General features: G+C 38.9%; 1 protein-coding gene across 1 annotated transcript in view; it reads right to left on the reverse strand.

Annotated features, from left to right (window-relative positions):
- The window catches only part of plxdc2b (plexin domain containing 2b), a 101,601-nt gene that overhangs the window by 11,464 nt on the left and 69,887 nt on the right, over positions 1–20,250 (reverse strand). The window contains exons 5-9 of the mRNA XM_042510878.1: positions 19,912–20,034; positions 12,268–12,386; positions 10,521–10,620; positions 1,578–1,673; positions 1,340–1,421 (exon numbers count right to left, since the gene is read on the reverse strand). Of these exons, the coding sequence (XP_042366812.1) occupies positions 1,340–1,421; positions 1,578–1,673; positions 10,521–10,620; positions 12,268–12,386; positions 19,912–20,034 (520 nt within the window). The remainder of the gene's footprint in view (positions 1–1,339; positions 1,422–1,577; positions 1,674–10,520; positions 10,621–12,267; positions 12,387–19,911; positions 20,035–20,250) is intronic.

Raw genomic sequence — 20,250 nt, forward strand, 5'->3', positions numbered from 1 at the left:
AAAAACACTTCTTCATGTTGCTGCTCTGTAAATTAGTTTGTCTCTGTCAAAAGCGGGCGGATTTAAGATGCAGAGCAGAGGGAAGTCGAATTCAATGCAAGTCCTAAATAACAAATCTCGACGGACAGAGCATAAGTGCTGCACATTTCTCCAGTCAACCACGTTACTCACAGAATAAATGATGAGTCCAAAATAAAATGGTGGGAGATTAATATTTCATGCATGAGGCATTCAAAATGCATACAAAAGAGACGGTGGATGCCCCGAGTCTGACTGAGCAACCTCCAAAAACACATTTTCAAATTCAGGCTACACATTTATCAGGACAGTAAACATCCACTGACTTGTGCCTTGAAACTTTCCTCACATTGAGTCTGTGGATATCTCTCCATAATTTATTTTTCCTTTCTCTCTCTCTAACTTTTTCTATCCAGCAAAACAAAAAAAACCCACCGCAGCTCACATTTCAGCTGTCAGGAAATTCTGGGGGGGAACGCTAACACTTCTTTAGCAGCTCAAATATTTACTTTGGTTTGAAGTGCAGGGAGACGGGAAGGATAAGATGAAAAGCGGAGCAGAGGTTGACAGAACAGGTGTGAGTTGAATGAATGTTAAAAATGAGCTGCTGTCTCGTCTAAATGGTAGAGCTGCATTCACTGAATATGATTCTACTGCAATGATAGCTGAGATATTTCAGAAAGCTTTATGGAGTTTCACACCATTCAAATGTCTCATTCAAAATGTTTCAACAAGAAATGTGTGAACTTTGGCGACTACAGATAGGTGCAGATTCACAGTACAGTAACTTTAGCCTTAACCAAATGTTATTCTAATATCAAGTGTTGATCAGGAACATTTCTATTTCGGTGCACATCCTGGTGTCAGCTCACTGTGGCTGGCCGGGTTACCCTAACCCTAATGAGACGAGATGGCACTCGGCTTGTGGTGCTCAAAGTGCCAAAAAACAAACAGACAAACCCACAGCAAACAGACAAACAGCAATGTCTCTTTACAGAAATCATGACCTGGTTACTCAAGATACTCAACAGACCTTGTTGTGAGCAGTTTCATGTAGGAACTATCTTCTTTCTATTGAAACTACACCTGCCAACCATATCATTATGCAGACTTAAGTGTGTGTCTATTTATAGCTTCTTGCAGTTTACATAAATGTTTGGACAGTTTGACAACAAGCATTTTGTCATGTCATGTCAAATTTTGACATTTCATGGACAAAATGATTCACTTATTTGAAAAAAATAATCTGTAGTTTTGTTAATTATGACAATAATTAGTCGCAGCCCTTGTTGAGAGAGTAAAAGTCAGAGTTTGAGAGTACCTGTTGAGTCGATGGCACCAGCTGCAGTTGAAGTTGATCTGTGAGGAGATGCACGTGCTACAGCTGGTGAACTGGAGACAGGCTGGAGAGCAGAAAGGGCAAAACGGGTCAAATCTCAACTTTGCGATCAATAGCTGAATTAACATACAACCAAGGAAAAATGACAAGGAATCCATCAAATAATGTCCAGAAATCAGCCCTGACTGAGAAAAAAGCTGTTACTATAAAGTCCTCTTACTGGGTAGAGGCAGCATTTCCACAGCTGTAGAGTTAGTGATCCTCGTCTTCGTCAGCTCCACGCGGTGGTATTCGTAGATTGTCCTCCGCCTCACGTCTACATAACGGAGAAAGAGGAGACAGTAAGAACAAGAACAAACCATCACAAATCTCCCACCCAGAGATAAAAAAACTGGGACAAGTGGTCCCTGAAGAAAGAGGAAAGACAGCAGGAGGTAGAATCAGGTCACATGGGATGCTACCACAGCACTTTAATTCTTCCCTCTCTTTGTGCCCAAACATCAGCCCATGATCTGGCAACGGACGGTAGCAATTTCCCCTGGGAGTTGATATCAATCAGACCCCGTTGAAAGGCTGCCTTCCCAGTCATCTGTAACAGCAAGTCATCAGCCGGGGAAAGATGGAGCGATTGATAGGATACATCATTGACTCTCATTGCATTCTGGCCCTTATAGCACAGGCGGGCCAGTGTAAAATGGGCTGCTGGCTTTTGCTGGCCATGCATCTTCATTCCCATCAGTGGAAATGAAAAGAAAGGAGGATGAAATAAAGCCTTTGCTGAAGTCAAAAAGGCTCTTATCCTGCCGAGCATCTAAACAGATCTGATAATAAGTCCTTGATGCCGTTAATATAGTGGTTAATCTAAATCCTAATTGGATTGTTATGTGAGTTTCTCTGCAGGCATTCCAGGAATGAAACGGTAAATCTGTAGGATAAATCACTGAGATGCACTGCGACTTGCATCGTGGCATTACTCAATACATGACATTTTCTATAGCACTTATATTTGCTTGACCAATGAGCTACAAAATTGAAATTCAATACACCAGACTGTGGCTGTGTAACATACACAGCAGGCAGTGACTTGCAAGTCTTATTCATTATGGAGTATTGTCACATGCTGAAACAGTTTTAAATAATCGAATATGAGATTTTAGAATGCTCCCTTAATAAGATAAGATCGATACCACTCTCGGGTCTGTCCAGAAAATATGAAGCAACAGCCAGGAGGAAGTTAGCTTAGCATAAAGACTTGAAACAGGGGGAAACGGTTAGCCTGTCTCTGTCCAAAAATAAATCTGCTTACAAGCAACTCTAAAGCTTACTAATTAATGTTGCATCTCATTTGTTTAGTCCAAACAAAAAAGAATGCAAATAAAAATGCTGTGGCTTTACAGCGCTAAGCTAACTGTCTCCTGACCTGCTTCATACATAAAGCTGTGGTTGATAACTTTTACAAAAATAACCTTTTGTCATATTTGCTGAGATTGTTACTACACATTAGTATTTGAGACATATAGTATGTGAGAAGAATGATCAAATACGAATCAAGATTTTGTTACTGCATTGCCTATCTCTGGCCTCAAATGTTTACAGACACATATTTTAGTGTACTGTTTAGCTGAATTTTTTTTAAAAATCCAGCTGCAATGTTGAAAACAGTCAAACCAAAACGAAACACCACCCACCAGTTGAAACAAATGTTCTCATTTTAGTAACACGTGAGTGACTGCAGGCGAGTAACAGAGTGTGCCTGATGTGACAGAAACAGAGCTTGCAAATAAATACCGCAAAATATGTTATTGGTACATTTTCCATTTTCTTATGTGCTATGCCTACAAACGTGCGCTGCTCGGCTGCAAACCACGTCCTGGGCAAGCTCTGTATAAGTCTTACTTTAAGTCACGAGTGATTGATATAATCGTTTTGTCTGACCAGGATGACTGTGTATCGTGTGTAAGATGAATTATCCTGGGATTACACTGATTTTGGTTGAGACCCACACAAGAGCACGCTCAGACTTGCTGACAGCATTTCTGCTGATTCCTTGCAAGTTCTAAACAGAGAGTACCAACTTCTGCCCTCTTACAGGCGATGCACAGTCCCTCCATTTAAACACAACAGGCAGAAAAATTTGTTTACACGCCCGTCTACCCTGTTGCTAAACCAAAATCAATGTCTGCTAATCAAGATCTGAATCTAAGGATACTATAAAATGCGTAACATGGTCAAGACTGTTTGGTGCATCCTTATGTGTATGTGCTGTTTTTTTAATTAACTGCATGTGTAATTTGTGTGTGAACAGCTGTCTGAGGACGCACAATTAATTTCAGCGTTGACTGAAAAAAACTGATAAAGTATACGGATCATATGAAATCGTATCGTATATCTCTCGACTTACTGCCCAAAAGCATCTCTCCTGTGGGGCAGGTTATATTTTTCACCGCCAATATCATACAATTTAACTTGGTTAAACATGGCAACAACCGGGGCGCCCATTAGGTCACCTGATAAAGCGACTGCCCATGTACAGAGGCTGTGTCCTTGCTGCAGCGGCAGCGGGTTCGACTACAGCCTGCGGCTTTTAGCTGCAAGTCGTCCCCTCTCTTTCCCCCTTTCACGCTCAATCTGTCCTATCTAATGCAAGCAAACAAGCCCAAAAATGTTGTAAAAAACAACAACAACAAAAAAAACATGGCAACAATCATTGTGTCGTCCAAACATACTTCTTAGCTGTTGGTTGATGCTGCGACTTTTACGGTCAAAGTTGAACTCAATCAGATGCAAAGATGATAATTTGCTTTGCAGCCAGAAGCAAATACTTTATTCACCTCTGTACTCACACTGAATGAAAGTGAGTGGGAGATGAATATTCTCCAGTGCTAATTTCGTTCACGTGTCACCGCTGTGGATTTTAGAAAATGTTACTGCACTGTGCAGAGGAGGAAAATGATTTCTTCAATGATTATCTGTCTCATGTACTGTGTGGATATACTGTAGTCATAGTTCCAGCAAAAGTTGTAGGATGTAGCTTTATATGTAACATTGACAATGATCTTTTTATAATACCACTGCATCTAAAAGCAAAAAATCAGTTTACATTGTTTAATGAGAGCAAATAAGAGTATCTCCCAAAATGTTACACCACTCCTTCAACACTATTCAAGGTTACTTTCTTTGCTTGGTTGAATGAACTGCTGGCTTCAGTGTTGTTCTTCTCATGTGATCGGATGTTGTTTCCCTGCAGACCTGCTTGGTCTGATTACACACAAGACAGCTGATCAAAGCAGCAAATGTGAGCCAGTTCGGTCTAACCTGAGAATAAAACCGCCCTTCCTTTCCCCTCCTCTCCTCCCCTGGTGCCTGACTTCCTCTTGCCTCTGGCAGAGGGATTATCAGGTGCCTAATGACACGGTGGGGGCCAGAGGAAGGTCAGTTCCCCAGCCTGCGGCTGCTGATGTGTGGGCAGACTGTGCAGCCTCGCTGGCCTCTGGTTTGTAGTTGGGAGGAAGCCGAAAATCAGATCAATTATAGCCTGGTCTCAGCCACAACATAAACAACGACTAATGAGGATTTAGCTACCTTCCACTGATGCTATCAAACAGCTGCACTCTTGAGCTATAAAATATAATGAAAAATGCCTGTGTTTACATCCCCGCTTTGATTAAATCACAATACTAGGCAGCCTCTTATTGCTTACTCATCCATACAAAAGAACTGCATGGAAATCAATGGAAATGAAATGTGAAGATGCAGAGTCAAAGACTGATGAAATGGCACGCTGGCACTGTCGGCTCATCAGGAAGCACTCTGGCTGTTTGTACTGTTACACAAAATATCACAATGTGTTCAATCGACCTCTTTAACCTCACGATTAAACTCTTGGCTTGTCGATATCACTGACATTAAATCACAATTTCTCCTTAAGCAGAGATCAGCAGTGAGAAACCTAAAAGTAAAAACACAGAATGACAACCGTATAGAATTAATCACTCAAATTTTGGCATCCTCCCGCCGGGAATTAAGATTATTAATCCAGATACAGGAATGAAGATATAAAAGGGGCGGGGGTGGTTTTGGCTTCATTTGAAGAACTCACTGTGACTGATTATGCAATATGCAGCACAGATAAAGTACATTAAAGCCTGGGTCTTCACATGTAGCTGACCTGTTAATTACACATTCTGGCCACAGGACACCCACAAATTTTCTCTCATCTCTTTCTTTTACTGGACGTCTTGCGCTGCCTGGAGGCAGTGTAAAATCTTTTATTTGAGCCACTTATCCAGGGCGAAGCTACAGTGGGTTAAAAATGTCACACTGGTTTCCATGGTTGCCATGCTGTAATTGGCTGCAGAGACACTTAACGGAGTTGAAACACTTCCTCGTGGTAAAGCCTGCAGCGGTCATGGCTCTCCTGTCAGTTTTATCTCTGGATAGGTTAAGGCTTAATGTTTTTAGGACATGGAAAACTTAGCAGAAGTCATTTATTAATCTGACTGTCTTGACAAATGATGAAAAAATATGTCAAAATGTTTTTCTTTCAGAAAGATGACCCTAAAGTTAAATTGGAGGCAGTTTAAAAGCTCACAGGGTCTGGTGTTGCAAACTAGAATCCGCTATAAATACTAAATCCCGTTTCGCACATGCACTGGAACCGTTAACTTATCAAGACATCACCCAGAGAAGGTGTATGTGAGAATGCAAATGTCCAAATCAGTTGGACTGGACATTTGACAGATTTTACCCTGCTAGCGTTCTGGTGCAGAGTCTGCATAATGTCTGACTGCGTCCACGTGTGAACAGAGCAGGTAACTTTCCGGAGAATTCACAGCGAGCAATAGGGGGCACTAATGCCATTTCTACCATTTGACTGGGTGAAACCAGAAAAATATAAACATCCAAGGGTGAAAAAGACGAGTCATTAACACAAACACTCCAATGAAAATGTCTAACTGGAGAGACAACAAAATTAAGGAACTTCTGTCGGTAAGGCAATCACAAGACAAAGGAATGGTTTGTTTATGATCAAATTACAAGCAGCTTGGTTTACAAGACACTGCTATTTCTGTGGCATACTTTTTGCGTCCTGCCCTCTGCACACTCTATCCACCTGCAACCTTCGCCTCAGCCAAATGGAGTATTTCCAGAAGGAGAGAGCGTGGCTGACACAGACAATCTCCTGTTGTCTCCAAATTTAAAATTCGTATAAGAAAACAGCTTATGATACTTGCATCTGATAACTGTTTTCAGTTGTCTATGCTTACTATATCTGTCCCTATCAAATAAAACATAATAACTTTCAGATTATGGTGTTATTTCTCTCCAAGAACTGTGATTTCAGCAGCATCTTTTCCAGCCGACATTTCTACTTCATATGTAGAGTACAAGAAGAAATGGTGACTCAAGGTCACACTGTAGCTATCAAACCAAGAGGGACTGAATACCTGGGGACGAATGCTACCATGGCGTTCTACATCTCTATAAAACTGCTGATTCTTGCTTTTTTTAAAGGTTACTCCCATCATTGGTTCCATCAATCTCCTATTAAAGGGCCATTTTCCCTATATTTGCATCAATATATGGACTAAGAACATTTGATCTTAGATTTTGCATTCTCTGCTGTCTCCATAGACACACGCTTCAAGCCCTTTGGACAGACAGGTGCATGATGCAAATCCCGCCCTTTTGCTTCAGACATGGACATGAACCTGTGTACTTTGAAAATATCACCTGCTTGTTGCACAGCAAGAAAGCAAAGCTTTGTTAGTTTCTGTTACACAAGTTTGATTTTGTTTGTCATGACTGATCGCAGATCGCAAATGACTATTCATCAAAAACACATGTTGAAGCAGTGTGCATGACGCTGTAGTGAGACAGATACTACAGTTTCTGTGACTTCCCAAAACCCGAGAGCAAAAATGTAAGGAATTGATTTAACAGTCTTTGTCTGCTCTAACATAAGCAACCCCACAGTACAGCAATCCCAGCCAACGATAACCAAGTTAGCTACCAAACAAAGCAGTTAGTCCTCCTCCCCAACAGGAATTTGTCTTGTAAGGTTAAAAGTTAAAATAAAGTGGTTGAAATTTGAACATTTATGCGAGCTAAGCAGCCAAACTAGGTTATGTTGGACTAAAATAAGTCTTCTGTTACATTTTCTTTCTGTTGTCCTCTAGATCTCCAACTGGTGAGCATGACTTTTTCCCATAAGACTTGTTATCTTAAGTCTTGTCTTTTAGCAAGATATTGTAAATGTAGCCATCAAGTGCATGTTTAGGACCCCATTCTCTCATTTTTCATCCAGCTCTTGGAGCTCACATTAGCTGGCTGTGCATCATAAAATGACATAAAGAAAGCTTGCACTCCTCTGAGACATCGCTCATGTTCAACACAACACCTAAGTCTCAATCTGCTCCCATTCAAGATTTCATCACTCCATAAGCAAACAGCTGCACACGCTGGTTTCATCATGCTATGTCAGAGGCATCAAAGGCAGCTGGGTTTATGAAGTCCACAAGGACTGCGTGAACAGGTTCAATAGACAAATCAGTCAGTGCCAACATATTGTAGAAAGAGATTTTTTTGTTAGAAAAGGCTTCAGATGAGGCAGAAAACAAAGTCCATATCAGAAACTCCCACCACTCAAAGGAGCTGTTGTTTTGGAGAGCTGTTTTACTAACTATTCATTCTCACGACATATTTCGCTCTAATCGCCTCACTATACAACATAAAGAAGCAAAGTGAAGGACAAAATAAAGCCCTTCTCATGTACTGGGTTTAAAGTTACAAGTTATTAACTTTGAAATAAATGCTATCCAAGTTTCACACAAGTAATCAAAACAGAGTTTAAATTACTGAATAAATCAAAACTGACAACTCATTATTGTGGCAGGCTTTGAATCAGAGCCCATGGCAGGGAGAGAGAGAGAGAGACTGACTGTGTATAAAAATGTTTGAAGTATCTCCCCTTTGCTCGCATTTGCTTTAAATTTAATGGGTCTAAATTGCAGTAAGTCAAAAGCGAATGGGAGAGGCAGATCTGGAGCTGTGCCCACAGCTATGCCCACTGAGAGAGGTGGAACAGTGTCAGAGAAGAGGTGGTGACAGTTGGGGCTAAAGCAAAACAGACCAGGCTGAACTCAGAGCTATGAGGCAAAGCTTAAAAGGGTAAATAAAAAAGTGGTGAAACAATGTAGTCAGTCAGCTACGTGACCCTTTGCTAAGCCTCGGCCCCTATTAGTTACTGTTAAACACTGTGAAAGCATCTAAAAAATACTTGATGACCACATACATGATATCATGCTAGAGGATAAAGCTTCATGTCCCAATTAGCATTGATGAGCCATGTACAGTAAGGACATGAGAAGCAGCTTTGTCCTTGTAGGGTAGAGCTAGCAAGCCATAAAAATTAAAATGGTAATTGTTTCAACCTGTTTGGATGCTTGCTACAAAACTAGAGTTACTGCCTTGTGGTTTTAGGCCTCTGCAAACCACTCAAGTTGCACTTAGAGTTTACATCTAATGTCCGTGAAAACATGGGTGCTTCACACACATCTCTCTGAATTCTTGAGTTATGGTCAAAAACATGTTTTGTTAGGTTTTGTTAGGTCAAGGTGAGGTTAGCTCAAGGTGACCTTGACCATCAAAACTGAATCAGTTCGTTCTTGAGTCCAAGAGGACATTTGTGCAAACTTTGAGGAAATTCCCTCAAGGACTTCTTGAGGGATATCACAGTCATGAGAATGAGACGGATGCAAGGTCACAGTGACCTTGACTTTTTGAACTTTTGACCTCGGTTGGAAATAGCACCAGCCATCACACAAATGCTGTGTGATGGCCTGTGAAAAAAACAAAAAAACTCAAAACAAACAGTGGTAGTCTATTCAGTGGCTGGTGGATTTTGGTATGTCATCCACAGTGGCAGGTGAACAAAAAAATATAATTTCCAACCCTACCTTTAACCACCAAATTTGAATCAGTTCCTACTTTTCTTAAAGTGGATGTTTGTGCCAAATTTGAAAAAAATAATCCCTCATATCAAGGTGTTCTGGACATTTGACATTCACAAGAATGGGATGGACCGACAACCCAAAAACATAATGCCTCAGGCCACAACTGTTAGGTTTGTGTGTTATTGTTTGTATTTTCACTTTTACAAGACAGAAAGCTTTGAGGATGAGGAATAGCAAACTGATATGACAAATTCAATGTTACCTTGGACAACAAATTTGACTGCAGTTTCTTCAGATCACATAAACGTTTGGCACTTACATTAGCAATTAACACATCCATTTCTGCCAATTTGCTCCTGTGTTTTTGGTATTTAAAAGGCTACAAAAAGACACAAGCCTCCAAACTATTAAACAGAATATCTTATTTTATATCTCTTACTACAGTCACATAAATACAGCTTTGGCATGATGAACAATTCAAAGTTTGACAGGCTTTCTGTGCCGAGTTTTGGTTGCTGTAATTGTACCTTGGCTGCACAAGGAAAGGGTTTATCCAACAGTCAGTTGCATGGTTTAATCTAGAACCTTCTCCCACTGCACAAAAAAGCCACTAACACCCACTAACATCTGGCTTTTGTATTTAATATGAAAGGTTACAATCTGCATTCACTACCAGAACAAATGACTCTGCAGTATTTATTGGGTATTTAATGGCTCCAGCTCCGATCAGTTTCGATTGGCAGTGGGGTGGATGCACTAATCTAAACCCCTTGCTGGTGCAATGCAATTACAGGCCACCAAAAAACACCATCCGTCTTCACCCAACACTATTTGAACATTGTTCAAAATTTAGTCTGCACCATGTTTGACAGAGAGACTGAATAAAAAAGAGATGGAAGTGACCATGATGGAGCCTCTATGCTGCTTTTTACTGTTTACTGACCTGTTTTTCGGCTCGTCTGTAACATCAAACATGACACAAAAACTACTAAATTACTTTCATCATCGATGAATCTGTCGATTATTTTATGGATTAACTGATTACTTGTTTGGTCTACAAAAATGTCAGAAAATGTTTAAAAAAGTCAATCACTGTTTCCAAAAGCCCAAGACAACGTCCTAAAATGTTTTGCTTTGTTCACAACCACAAATGTTTTTCTTTAAGCAAGTAAGCAAATATAAGCTAGAAATTTGTATTGGAGACTCACTGGGTATCTGTTGGATCTTGTGGACCACCACAAAGGCATCAGACAGGCCCACCTTCACCGGATGATTGACAGAGCTGATCTGTGACACCTCTATGGGGATCTGAAATAGAAGACAGGAAAATCAATTTACCAGAACCACGACAATCTGTCTGGGACAGACTGGAAAATAGAAGCAGGTCACGACAGTCAGACAGAGCCGACAAGTCAACCAGTTCATTATGATCTCCTACAGGATTCTGTTGAGGCATTATGCACCTTCAATAAACTTGTGGCTATTTTTGGTGCATAGAATATTTCTTAACATTTCAGACACAGAGACGACTAAAATGAACTTTATGAGGACTGACTTGTATCAGAGAAAACAGACCAAAACGAGGGTCAAGTAAATTTTAATCTGATATGTCGATTTTACACAACACTGCAAAAGGAGTTAAACTAGACAAACTTAGTTGGTGAGTGGTAAATTCTTAGTGAGATGGAGCTGCAACTCAAAAGCATAAAAATAAAACTTTTAATCATCAAAGATCACGTAAAACTTAGATTACATGTAATAGTCAGGTTGTTCTTCTCAGACCATTAACAGCAGCATAATGAAACACCTATTAGAAAAAAACTCCAGCAGCTCCTTTAATATGTGAAAATAACAAATTACAAAAGAGGCCTGAGTCATACAAGAAGCAGCCCTGCTGTTATAACCATCGCAATAATGATCCCATTGCAATTATGATAGATCATTATGTAGTTATTGAGGTTTCACACTCCTGCAGCCGTCTCTGTTGCATAATGTTCTTCATTACCACCTCTTTGTCTCCGTTCAACTAAGTTGTTTATCTGGGAATTTTTAAATTTGGAGTTTACAGACACCACAGGGACATCTAATATAAAAACCTATAACATATTTAAAATGACGTTGCAGGTAAAGCAAGCAAATACAAACAGTATGAAGATTTAAATTGGTATTTTCTTAATTGGCAGCAATCATTAAACATATTACTTTGTTGGTCATGTTGGTCTCTCTCTTCTGTATAATGACCAGAATGTAAACACATGAACATGGGGCAAGTTTTAGGACATTTTAAAGGTCCACTGCATAGGATTTAGGGTAATATACTGGCAGAAATAGATTATGATTTAATAAGAATGTTTCTTTTAGTGTATAATCACCTGGAAATAAGGGTAACAAAGACCTTTATGTGAGCTGTGTAATTTGTTAGAAATGGAAAGTGAGTCTTTTTTTAATGTTCTGATGATTTAAGAATGTCACTTTTCCATGAAATGTTTCAGCAAAACACAAAAATAGTTAAAAGTCAGTGTCTAATCATGATGTAGTTGTTTAGTTTTGATGTATTTGACTTTTCCACTTGTGTCTTGAAAGCCTGGAAAAGATGAGTTTAAATTAAGTGTTGCTGCAACTAAATGCTGTTAATCTACATAAAGATGTAATTGGCATGATGGATTTTTTTTTCTTTTTTTTTAATTTTTTATACATAAAAGTTCAGTGGATCTGAATTTTATTAATTTCTCGTGCAATGTAAGCAGGCTGGCATTGGTGTATACACAATAGCAAATATGTCATTCAATCATTGTAACTGTTTCATGTTGTCAGAAATAGTGTTGATTCAGACAAAGAAGAGGACACAAACATTGGCATGCGTGTCTTAGAAACTTGCAGATACTGATGATAAAATACAAAAACTTTTTTTTTAGGAAAGATATTAAAAAAACTGGTTTGATTAAGGGTCCTGACCTCTTTGTATGCAAAAACGATCCTGCCGGTGTTGTGCAGTGTTGCCTGGAACGTGAAGCTTCCCAAGTTGTAGTTGTCCTGTAGGTGGACATGGTCCCACTGCACCACCAGAGCCGTACCTGAAGGAGAAACCACCACATACAGCTCATGACCACATGTAGGACTACACAGAATCACCTAGCTTAATGGCAAATAGAGAGTCAGAAGTCATTGATAGCTACTGTCACACTTTTTTTTTTTTTTTTAACACCGACTTGTGTTTCACTGTTTTTGGAATAAAGCTACTGTCTCAGATCTAGCATGAAATGAACCGCTAACCGCACAAAGCCTGAGAATAAGAAGACATCAATGTAAGTCATGTTTGTAAGGCGATATGTTTTTGAGGGATTATTTCCTGGCAGTGATTGCATTTCCCCCTGTGGGTGTGAGGTGATTGACACTGAAATAGTGTGAGCACTGATATGAAAACACTTCACTGGAGCAGCACCAAACGGCAATAAAACTGAAACTTTTGAGAAAACCAAATCAAGGCGTGGCAGTTACTGTGATGGATTATGTAGCGTCGGCAGTTTTCACAACAGTAAAAGTTTTTCATTATGTGTGAGAGCAAGTAACAGTGCTGGAAATGACTTCTTACAGTACAGGAAAATGTTTCCAACTACACAGCAGTCACCAGCGGGAAGAACGGAAAGCAGAAGGAAAACACTGACACCAGCTTAAAGTAATGTAACTTTTGTGTTTAGTCATGTATATATGGTAGTTCAGGCTTTATTTGCTCATGTTTTAAGATCTCTGAGATCTGAATGTCTGATGTCTCTGAGATTTCTGCAGCCACATGTAGGTGAATAACACTTAAGCCTTTAAAACTTGAGCAAATTGTTTTAATTTCTTTCAAAAAACATGGGGAGAAAACCACAAGCAACATAAAAAAATGAGCAAAAATTTGTAATTAAAAAAAAAACAAGTTACAAGAGAATTACCTGAAAATAAGCCCTCCAAAAAGTGAAAAATAAAAAAATAAACAAGAAAAAATATTTATTAATATGATATATTTTGTCTTTTTTTTTTTTTTTTTAATTTTAATTATTATATTTAAAATTTTACAAAATTTTAAATATAACATTATTAAAATTAAAAATAAACTTTTCTGGACAAATTTATTTTGGTGATCATTTTCTAATAATTACTCCCCTTTTAAAGTCTCTTTTTTGTTACTGTTTACTATTTTTTTGCACTTTGTAGGATATTTCTTGCCAAGTTGGTCGTCAAACCAATTCGCTCAGTTTTCAAAGCGTCAGATAGCACAAGAAAAGTGATGTTACAGGTTTCAAAGAGTTAAGTTGGAGCTTTTAAACATTAGTTGTGAAAAACTTGTTTTCCCAGAAAAAAACAACACCTGATTACAAACCACCTTTTCATCACTTTTCACTACAGGGTGCAGTTCTTTCTTCCAATAAAAGTTGTGCAGAGGTGGCGGCAAAAGTTCCAAAAGTGAATTCCTCAAAATGAATCTGAAAGCACAATAACTAGAGCCTAAACAGTGAGCTGTTTAACTGATTAATTGCTCCACAAAAAAATTAATCTCCAACTTTTAATTAACAGCTTAAGTAATTGTGTGATAGTGCACTGAATAATTTGGGGTTTTAGATTTGAAAAGTGATTTTTCTCAACTTTCTGACATTTTATAGACCAAACAATTAAGTGAATTAATCAATTAAAGCTGCAGGACTTTTGCATATAAATTAACATTTGTTACATTCAAACCAAACAAGTTAACAAAACGCTGATTACGCCTGATGCGGCCAGGGAAGTTGTCTGTGGTTTTATCATCTGTAGCGACTTTCCTGTCATGTGTTTTCTGACAACTAGACAGAGAGGATAGGGAAAGACATTACACATTAATAGATTTATTTTATTTATCGATTTGTTTTGATTTTGTTGTCTTTTTCTAGCTGCTTGAGAGGAGTGAAGAGTCATCAATCAATAACAGTAGAACGGTCAACAAAACAGCATGTATGTGAGATTATCTGTGGACAAATAAATACACGCACACAGACACAACCAAATTAAATGATCCCTTCCAGTCTTACCCCACGTGGAGATAATAAACATGGGAGTAACTTAAAAGCCTAATTCTATAAATCCAACTTACTCTTGACCACACAGAGTCATCATTAGGTGTTGCCTTAATGTGGCTGCACACTAAATTAGAAGCACACTCACGGGACCTTCAGCTCTACCCTCCAGACAGCAGGCCTCACATTACTTTTAACACCGTTTTGATTTAGTGTGGACTTTGGACAACCTATTGATGTGAAAGCCATTCCCTCCTCCGAGCTAGTCATTTGGCTCAGCGCCAGGGCAATAAAGGTTTGTTAACACAACTAATCAATTTTTCCGTCACATAGCCAGAGCTCTTCCCTCCAAAGTAAAGGAAGAGATTCAGCTTAGACTATTGGAGAGCAGAGACTTCTGCCTGTACTGGAAACCCCATTATAAATTGGTGCAGAGTGTATATAGCAGTGATACTCAACTTACAGCCCATGAGCCAAATCTGGCCCCCGATAGGGTGTTAAGTGGCCCCCGAGCCATTTTCTAATTAACAATAAAAATAAAGTGATTCACACCGGGAATTGTTTTTGTACTTTTCGTATAGTCTAAATGCCAAAGTGCATAAAACAGCAGCAACATAGAGCTTGTTTATCAAAAAAAGTGCTAGTGGTGGACCCCCTGCAACCCAAACAGAGGTCCAAGCTAAGCCCCAAATCATAAAATCCTAACTTCCTAAAATCCTAGAATCATCCGAAAATCCTCGAAGCTACCTGTAATCCCAAAAAATGCCCTAAAATCTAAGAAATGTCATAAAATCCTAGAAACATCTTAAAATCCTAGTAATGTCCAAACATCCTAGAAACATCCTTAAAGCCTAGAAAGTCCTAAATTCCTTAAAACGTCCTATAATCCGAGCGGTGTCCTAAAATGTGACAAACATCCTAAAATCCGAGAAAAATCCTAAAATCCTACAAACACCCTAAAATCCTACAAATATCCTGAGATCCTGGAAACACCCTAAAATCCTTGAAATGTCCTAAGATCCTAGAATTGTTGTAAAATTCTAGACATGTGCTAAAATCCAGGAAATGTCCTATAATCCTAGAAACGTGTGGGGTTGCTGTGACTGGCCCCTGGCCTCCTTGTCATTTTACAAAAGTGGCCCCCAAATAAAGCTAGTTGAGTATCCCTGGTATAGAGGGCCTGTGGAATTAGACATGGATGTTGCAGGAGGTTAGACAGAGTTGAGGGCAGCAGATAGCGGGCACTCTGACATTCTCTGACACTATTGTAAAAAGAGAGAGTAGCTGCGGTGTGACGCATTAAAGAGGACAGAGTTAAGGAGAAGGCAGTGAGTATCAGAGCGAGGACCGGAGCACTAAATTGCTGCGACTTTATGGCACAGCATGCTTACTCAGTCAGCACAAGTTAAGCCCAGTATAAGTCTGCTTAAAATGCATTGAGTTCAGGAGGGGAGGCTACCATGCTATCTGGGGCTTCCTGGCTAAAAATACAGAGTGGATGAGGAGGCGCACAGGGAGCAAACACTGGCCTTGTTTCTAATTCCACTTACAAGCTGAACATGTTGTATGAACTCAAAACAAACAAATCAAATCTTGCTCTATTACGCAAACCCACCCTCTGCACAGTGAACTCATTTAGTGTGGTGGTTTAGGCAGCAGCCTTCTGTTTGGATTTTATTCTGTGCAGTCTATTTTTCAGTTAACATCAGATAATTTGTTTTAAACTTTTACTTATTTTTTCGACTGTCATTTTTACTATTGGTTTTGAATGATTCCCAGTGTATAAAATAATAACTTCCTAAGCCCTGTTGGCCTTTTTCACGGCAGTCGGGTAAAATCCAGATGACATTAAAGAGACTTTTGTGTCTCCTGCATCTTTTTTCCCTACGACGTGCAAATCAGTGATGGTCCTTCTCAAGGTGGGAGTGCACGTTAAGCTGTTTGATGCATTTATTTTAAGTTATTTTGCCTTTATTTTACCAGAATACTCTCATTGAGATTCAAAATCTTTTTTGCAAGGGGGTCCTATTACCGCACAACTATGAGCATTAGAAAAGTTTTATCAACCGCCACACGGCTCACCCTGAACATAAAAATGTCTTATCAAACACACACAGATAATCTGGTGGTTGAACTGATCGGAAATCAGATAAGTGCTGCAGCAGCACGCTGCATCTTCTCTATGATCTCCTGTGTTAAAATCATTGGAGCCACTTTTCTCTTTATTTTAAGAAATTAGAAGAACAACCAATAACTGTGAAATTTCAACCCTGTCTCTAAGAAATTACCGCATTTGTTTATATAACTAATTTGAAACAGCAAATAGGTTTAGAGGGAAACGTAATGCAAAGCACATTATGATTTCGATTATCATAATGTTGCTAATTAAAGTGTCTGGCAAATCGCACACACAATTACAAATGTTGATACTGAACGTATCAAAATGTTCACTGACCAATTTTTTCTGTTTTTGTTCACTAGGGGATACTGTTCTTCCTTCCAATAAAAGTTGTGCAGGGGTGGCGGCAAAAGTTCCTATTGTTCACTGACAACGCATTGCAATTGTTTTTATTTTTCTATTTTTTTCATGCAAATCATGATCTTTCCCCAACTTTGTGTTGTTACCTTAACCCAACCAGAGTGAGGAGTCTGGACGTGAACCTTAAGTTTTGAGGTCACGGTCCTGCAATTTATACGCCTCGCTCTAAAGCCTCTGCAGTACATGACTGTGGTGTAACTAAAAAGAAACAATCCAAACATAATCCAGGCAGTAAGGCTGGGCAATATAAAGATATCATATAATATATATGAGACTATATCGTCTTAGATACTAGATATTGTTATATTATGATATGGAATAAATGGTGTTTTTCCCAATTTTGAAGGTTGCATCACAGTAAAGAAATGTACTTTTCTCAACTTATCAGACAGTTGTAATTGTTTTAGTACCTGCCTTTACCCACTTAGTCATATTAATAATGATTATTGATTTAAAAAATAGAATTGTTTTAATATTTTTTCAAAGCACCAATAGTCATTCCTACAATATTGTCACATCACAGAGGAATTTGGTAAAAAAAAATTAAAAATTGTAATGTTTGAATCTGTCTCCCAGTTCTACCATTAATGAGATCCTTTTGAGGAGATTTATAGAGCCAAAAAATATCTCAGTATAATTTTTAGCCCATATCACCAAGCCCTACCGGGCAGCGATGATGCTGCAACAACAACGTAATTAAGAAAGCCATTTAGTAACATACACGCACAATTTCTAGTAGACAGGATTGGTAATTTAGGTCGCCATCATCTCAGGGGACAGACTCTTTTCAATACCCGGCAAAAACATGTCTCAACCCCCTCCTTAAGGTCCAACCTGATATTTGATCCCAATGGGGATGATGAAGAGCAACATTTTGGCTTTAAACATTGTACTAAATAAAGAAGACATTCTAACCGAAGCCTGAAATGTATCCATGAGTAATGGATTAATATATGGTTGTCTGGTACTGTGAATGGAAGTTACAGCCGACCTCTATAGTTGTGTTAAACTCTCAAAGTGTCAGACTCATTCTACAGGCTGTTAGAGGTATTTTTACTTTGCAGTGCTGTCACCATGGTCCCGCTGGCAACAACAGTCGAAATTCAGACGTCTGTCAGGTGCCGAGACACTTCACTCCTCTATAATTGTGCGCTATCAAACTTCAGGGTACTTTAAAAAGCACTTTAAAAAAAAACACGTCTTAATCACATGTATTCTTAATTTAGCAAATCCTGATTAACAACAACAAAAAAAACTGTCTCTGTGAAGTTTCACACAACTCCCACAATCCTGCATGTGTGTCCGGAACAAACAATACGCCTCATCAAACTGCCTACAGTCTGATGGAAAGAAGCATTCCCTCTCCAACAACATCACAGAGCGTACAGTTCTTATGCAGTATTGGCAGGACATTGACGGATGGATAGTGTGTTGAGGAGCAGGCGGGCTGAGAATCGATCGGCTGCCAGTTTGGTTAAAGTCTGATGAGCTCCACTGCAGAAGGTCACACAGTTGGTCAGTCACTCTGCTGCAGAGGGATTAATGACTGACATGATGGATAACAACCATCACAGATGGCAAACGAAAAGGTACAGGGAGTGCGAGGGGCATCAATTTAGTTTAAAGTGAGTAAATGGAATTTAAAGGGGATGGTACAGAGGTCACAGAGGGTTTCATATAAATCATTTAATGATAAGGACTTTCTTTTTGTGAATAAACGTTGGAGGATATAGCTTTAGTGACAGTTTCACTTTGAATACAGTAACAAATTTCAGTCAATTTAGGGATGGGCAAAATTGATACATACTGTAGTTTGATATAATAAATGTCAAAATAAATTGTTTTGGTTTTTGAATTTGGCGCTTTGGGACTACAAAAGAGCTTTACAAATTAGAAATATCCTCACAGTTGTATGGCTCTACGAACCAGACAATTTGCAGTTACAGATGTGAAAACATCACACACATCCTCTATGTGGCAGCATACAAGATCAATACAATCAGCACAGTTTCAAGGTGGACACCCAAGATTGGTGTCACCAATTCAATATCTGACCAAATGGTTCCCGTCATTACTTCATCATTTTATCCCATGAGACATTTGTGTGAAATTGTGTCAGAATTACCGTATTACTTCTTGCTTTTGGCAAAAAACAGGCTTTGTGAGGTCACATTGACCTTGACCTTTGACCACCAATATCTAATCTGTTCATCGTTGAGTCCAAATAAATGTTTGTGGCAAATGAAAGGAAATTCCCTCAAGGCCTTCTTGTGTTCATGAGAATGAGACGGATGCAATGTCACATAGACCTTGACCTTTGACCGCCAAATTACAATAACTTAATCCTTGAGTATAAGCCTAAATTTGGAAAAAATCTCCCAATGGTGTTCTTGAGATATTGCGTTCACGAGAGTGTGACTCCTGTCATGGCTACTGCCAGCATAGAGGCATAAAAATTTAAATCTGTATGAATCTGCAATTTCATATTTTTTTAAATGCTTAATTCATGTTATATGTTTTTTTTTTATTGTGTTTTAATTTTGGTACTCTTTAAAAAATGTAATTAAAATAAATAATTAAAAATAAATGTTTGACACTGATACATGAATTAAAAATATATCCCGGGATAAAACAAAACCTGCCTGGGAGTGAAGTTTCCTGTGGATGTGAGACAGCTTAAGTCACAGCCTAATTATATCTAAAGTACTTCACCGTCGTCATTACTCCAGTGTAAACTTGAAAGACTCTTTTCTAGCACAGACCTTTACTACAGTACAACACAGTCCAGCCTCTGTAGCACACGCTGTGTGCGTGTCACACTGAAGGTTTAATAATCCTGGTTCTCTAAATGATTTCATTCTCTGTTTTAGTCATTCTGAAGCTTGTTACCACAAAGTTAACAGTGCGAGGCATCATTTTTTCATTCTTTAGTTACCAGAATAAACAGCCAGTTGGTGCCTCATGCATCGCACAAGTGAGAAAATGCCTCATATTCAGGTAGAAATCAAATTAATTTGAAACTGCGGTTACCGTTGTCAAAGTAGATGACAGTGGAGTTTCTGGAGACACTTGGGTCAAAGTTCGCCATTAGAGGAGCGATGTATTGAGTAGCTGTTAGCATCCGATGGACCACGTCCCCTGTGTAGATGAACCCTGAGGAAGAAACAGAGACAACATTTCACTTTTAGTAGTCTGAATTGTCATTTAAATGAAAATTGCACTCTACTACTGTTAGAATAATGTGGAAAGACCATGGATTCATGGGACAAGCACATCAATTCTGATGTCGCTGCTCTGGCCTGGGATTGATATCAGATTTAGGATCACATATGGAAGTGATCAGATCTAATTTCTACATCTAAACTAACG

This window comes from Plectropomus leopardus, chromosome 21, assembly GCF_008729295.1.
Source record: "Plectropomus leopardus isolate mb chromosome 21, YSFRI_Pleo_2.0, whole genome shotgun sequence".
NCBI lineage: Eukaryota > Metazoa > Chordata > Actinopteri > Perciformes > Serranidae > Plectropomus > Plectropomus leopardus.